The sequence below is a fragment of the Petaurus breviceps genome, unplaced genomic scaffold (assembly GCF_028583685.1).
Source record: "Petaurus breviceps papuanus isolate PSGF00001 unplaced genomic scaffold, PetGlider_PUasm1.0 98, whole genome shotgun sequence".
Lineage (NCBI taxonomy): Eukaryota > Metazoa > Chordata > Mammalia > Diprotodontia > Petauridae > Petaurus > Petaurus breviceps.
Genome location: NW_027187460.1, coordinates 30688763 through 30694038, shown reverse-complemented (window position 1 = coordinate 30694038; position 5276 = coordinate 30688763). Strand labels below are relative to the sequence as shown.

Here is a 5276-nt window from a genome sequence, read left to right as displayed (position 1 = left end):
TCCTTTAAGTCACTTTTACAGTGATTAGAGATAGATATGAAAATTTACAATGTGCACTAGAGAATGTGCTATGTATGTGTGTGTGCTGAAAGAAAGCATGTTGTGATGTCAGAGGTAGAAAGTGGTGTGGTGTATTTCACGTTGCAGGATATGGCCCTTTATGCAGTATAGGCTTAAGAAACGTTCAGATCTGTTACATGGGTTTTTCGGTTGCTTTAAGACAATGACAGTTAATCAACAACAACAAAGAACCACAAACCAAACTAGAAACCCAAAACATCGACTTTTTCATCTGGATATGCTGTTTCTTCCCAAATTTCCATCTTGTAAACAGGTCAAGGTTGTTCTATTGTGAATTCAACTTTGCTGCTTTCCCAATCTTTGGAAATCAGATAGGGGTTTCAGAGCATGTAAGGCAAATTCAATGTGACTTCTGAAATATAGCATTGATGCTGCTATAGCCTTGCTGGCTAATCATTTTAAAAAAAAAAGTTTATTTACAGTCTGACTGTTCTTCCACACTAGTTCTATTAAGAAAGTCAATGTTCCTAAATAGCCAGTCAGCAATTTCATCTTTCTCTTCCAGGGTCCTGTCATTTACTCAACTTAGGAATTTCAAAACAACATAGAAATATACACTATTTACAATGGAAGTGTCCATATTGGGTATTCCAAAGCATGCCATGAGAACTGGACATTCTCAAGGGCTGTCCCATGTGAGGGCTCAGAACTTGAACAAGTTGATAAAGTCCTGGGGCGACAGAGAGACCGAGCAGCTCTCTGGATTATTGGCTGTACATGGATGATCGGTTCCCTGTAAAAAGAACATAGAAGTTGAGCTTGGGTTCTCAGAGGTATCCTGTTCTTAGCATTGCAAAGCATTGGCTAATGTAGGAACAATAGCCCTCTCTGGAGAATACCATGGGAGAGTGCCACATGGGACTGGAAAAGCAAGAAACTACAGAGCAAACAGTAAACCCAGTTAATAGCGCGTCAACTTTAGAATCAGGAGGACCTAGGTTCATATCTTGGGTAAATCCAAGACCTGTAGTTATAGGCAATTCATTTAAACTCTCAGTGCCTCAGATAAGTCTTAACTCTACATTAGAGTCTTAGATGCCTGAGGCTATCTAGATGCCAGTCCTTGTTTTTTCAGGTCCATGTGACAGAGGAATTATACAACTGGTGGAGGGAGTTTCCATAACTGGGAACTTCCTATAATGATGAAACCACAGGTCTAGACCAAAAAAAAAAAAAAAAAAGAAAAGAAAAGAAAAAAAAGAAGGAAGAAAAGGAGGAAGTAAGGAAAAAATTGAGAAAGAAAGAAAGAAAAAAGAAAAAGGAAAGGAAGGAGGAAAGGGAGTAGGGAAGAAAAAGAAAAAAGGAAAAGGAAAAGAGAAAGAAAGAAGAAAAGTATATGTGTATGTTAGGAAACATAAATCTTACTCATATTGGGAAAGGTCTTCATTACATACAATGGGGAAGGAGCTCTTCATTCCTAGGGACTCAGGATTTTTCCTTCATAGGAACCAAATGCAGTCAGTTCCAGATTAGTATGAATAAGAAATCCCCTGAAGTGGCCACATTATTTGAATTCAACTGCTTATTTCCACTGAGCTCAAACCAATGATGAAATTTTACATAATCATAACTTAAAATAGTACAAATTCAAATATATGCAACTACTTCAGGGAATTCTTTATTTATGCTAATAAGCTTACCCCTATGATTTCATTCCCTCACCATTACATTTCAGTCCATCGCAGAATTTAAAAAGCCTTAGTTTTATATTAAGCATGTGACTAAAAATATTATTTGCACAGTCTCTATGAGAGGACAGAATCTTCCTGGGCCTCTGTCAGTGTCATTTTTTCAACGTACCTTCCAAGAAAGGATGTGGCAATGTTTGCAGAGCTGCAGGGTATCTCCATATTGCTCTCTCCTTGGGTAACATCGGATAAGCTTAAAATACATTTTCTTCCAATCCAGTTGTCCTTTATCAGATAAAATTAATCGCTTTCGGATCTAAAAGTAAAGTATTGACGATGGAGTAAGTAGGAGCCTGGGATTATGGTTTGAGGCATTCTGGAAATGCTTTCTTCAACTTTTTCATAGCACCCTCTCCTTGTCACCCAAAAATTTGCCCATAGAAGACACTTGAAAACCAGAAAACTTCCTTCTTCAGGCTACACCTGCAGGACTGTGTTGAGTTTTAGCTGGCTTAGAGTAAGGAATGTATTGAAAAACAAGCTCCAGACTATGCAGGGAAGGCAAGTGGGAAGGGATGGGGGACCAGAAATCATGCTATGTAAGAGTAATAATAATATTTGGCATTCTCTAGTGCTTTGAAGTTTAAAAATAGCCTTACATACTTTACTAATTCAATCCTTACAACAGCTCCATGAAGTTAGTGCTATAGGTATTATTGCTGCTTTCTTAGAGATGAGGAAACTGAGGTTTGGAGAAGTGGTTTGCCTGAGGTCACACATACTTGAAGTATCACAGGCAGGCCCTGAACCTAATTGGTGATGTTCAGCCTCAAGAAAAGTAGCAGTGGTGCTGGTAGTGGCAGGTGGGTGGGGATGATAGCTGTATTTGAAGGGTTGTCATGTGGAAGGTGGAGACAATTTGTTTTGTTTGGTTCTAGAAAGCAGAACTTAGAATAATGGGTAGAAGTACTAGAGAGACGGATTTCAACTCAGTGAAAGGAACAAGTTCTTGAATACACAGTTCTCCCTACATGGAATAGACTGCCTCGAGTGGTAGTGAGCTCTCCATCACTGGAGCTATTCAAGTGGGAGTGTTTCTGTGGAAAACTTGGTGACTGACCACTCTTCAAGATGCTGTAGGGGGAAACCCTTTGTTCAAGTACAGGTTGGACTAGTTAGCCTTGAAAATCTCTTCTAACTTTGAGAATCTATGATTCTATGATTTGAGTGTCAGAATGGAATGGGGAACCAACTTTGGGTATTATGCATGTGTACCTTAGAGAATAAACTGATGAAATTTTGCAGTGGGAGGGGGGGTGGATACAAAGAATGGAGAGGTGGAAGTAGGGACGTGAAGACAAAGGAAACAAAAACCTGTTGTTTAGTTACCTGTCGCTCTGTGAAATGATATTGGCAGAGTTTCTTCCATAGCAACCGGTCTTCACTGAGCAAGTGCAGGTCTGGAGCCACCTGGCCCAAGCTGACAAGGTCCCTTCCATCTGTTAACCTCTGCATGATGTTCAGTTGTAAACATAAAGGCAGGTCTGTGAAGGTGAGGCCTTTAAAGGCAGGCTAGAACCAAGGAAGATTCAGTTACATGGAGAAGGAAAGGAAAAGCAACCAACCAGTTAAGAGGCAAAGGCATTACTTACCTCCACTCACCCTCCCCTCTCCAGCTGCTTTATTCTAAGGAGAGGGAATCAAAATTCTCTTCATTCTGAACACTGAAATTGGCCCCAGCTGTGGAGGCCAAGTGAGAAGACTACAGACCACCTTGAATTGATTAGTGCCTATGACGTTTCCCTCAATTTTATAAAACTCTCCCGTTGTGTTCTTGGGAAGTGTGACATATTTCAGAAAGCACACCCTGGGATAAGGACAGGGCATCTCAGAACAGCTTCAAAAAGTCTACCTGGATTTGGGGTATATACTTTTTTAGAGTCCCTCCATCCATAATGGTGTCTGTTGTCTAAGAGCAGACAGATCAGGAAAAATCTGTCATGACCTATGTGGTATTGTGGTTAGCCCTTTGGACTTGGCAGTCAGGTGCAAGCCCTTGCCCTACTGTTCACAAATTGTGTGACCTTGGGCAAGTGCTGAGATATAGTTTTTCTCATCTGCAAAACAGAAATAAGATGTGTACTACAAGGCTTTTCAAAAGCAATATGTGAATACATAGGAGGCAGTGTAGTGTGCTAGATAAAGAATAGGCCTTGGAATCAAGACGATATGGGTTTAAGTACACCCCATAGCTGCTGTAAGAACCTGGGTAAACCACTTCATTAACTTCTCAGTCCTTTGGTCAATATTCTGAGAATATAAGGGTCAGCAGTGGGGGAGAGGGCTGGGGAGGGGAAAGGAGTACCAGGGGTCTCCCCCATACCAATGAACTCACAAGTATGGACAAAAACAAACAAATAAATAAATAAAATTGGCTAAATTTTCCCCTCTTTCCTTATAGAAATAGGCCAGCTAAGTGGCACAATGGATAGAGTGCTAGACTGGGAATCAGGAAGACCTGAGTTCAAATCCTACCTCAAGACACTTGTTGGTTGTGTGACCCTAGGCAAGTCACTTCACTTATTTCAGTTTCCTTATCTCTGAAATGGGGAAAATAATAGCACCTATCTCTCAGGTTTGTTGTAAAGGATCAAATACAACATGTTAAGTTGCAAATCTGAAGAAATACTAGCTTGATGATGGTGATAGTGATGATGATGATGAAGGTGGTGATGGTGATAATGGTATGATTTACCTCAAGTCACATAGTAATTAACTAGAAGAACCAGGGCTTGAATTGAGGTTCTGTGACCAAACCAGAGCTCTTTCCACGGCACCCCATTGTTTGCTAACAACTCAAACCCTCTATCCATTACATTGAGACCATGCCTTCTCTAAGCTTTGGGTCTCCTTGCTCAGCCTGGTGCCCTGCACACTGAAGGCATTAAGCAGTGTTTCCCCCTTGGTGTGTAGAGGAGAACATTTAGTTGTTTACCACAGTAAGGGCTTTGCAGGCCTGCAGAAGGCCGAAAGCCCATTTGTCATTTATTATCTGCAACGGATCGAATGAGCTCATAAAACTGCCCGGGGATTTTTTTTTTAAACTTTCAAGTGAGCTTCAAAGTATCTCCTTTTTTTGGATAAAACCCACTGGCCATAGACATTTGCTTCTGTTAGGAGGGGAACACAGCAGGCAGCCGGAGTGAGTACTCTCAGCTTTTCAAACCTGACCTTTTAACCAGATCTCTGCCTGAATCCCCTGAAGAGCCCTGTGTCCTTATCAACAGTGAACAACTCACATGCTCATCTTTTGCTGAATATAAACATGAACCAAGGAAACGAGAGCCATTCTTTTTCTTCTCCAAGCCAGTACTTGGCTAGAAACCATGCTGGTCCAGTCCTTGACCCCTCCACCCCCCTCCACAATGTAATTCTGCTTTTGGCAGTATGTGGAAATATGGGGCAGAACTCTGCCTTAACTGCACACATCCCAGGTGGCTCAGATTTCTTTGTCCAGAAAACAAGCGCAACAACCCTCCTGGTGTGTGTGTGTGTGTGTGTGTGTGT

The 5276-nt window shown here is 41.2% G+C and overlaps 1 protein-coding gene across 1 annotated transcript in view; it reads right to left on the bottom strand.

Moving 5' to 3' along the window:
* Nucleotides 1-264: 264 nt before the first annotated feature.
* FBXO32 (F-box protein 32) overlaps nt 265-5276 on the bottom strand; it is a 38309-nt gene continuing 33297 nt past the window's right edge. The window contains exons 7-9 of the mRNA XM_069081289.1: nt 3099-3281; nt 1882-2025; nt 265-814 (exon numbers count right to left, since the gene is read on the bottom strand). Of these exons, the coding sequence (XP_068937390.1) occupies nt 725-814; nt 1882-2025; nt 3099-3281 (417 nt within the window). The 3' untranslated portion in view covers nt 265-724. The remainder of the gene's footprint in view (nt 815-1881; nt 2026-3098; nt 3282-5276) is intronic.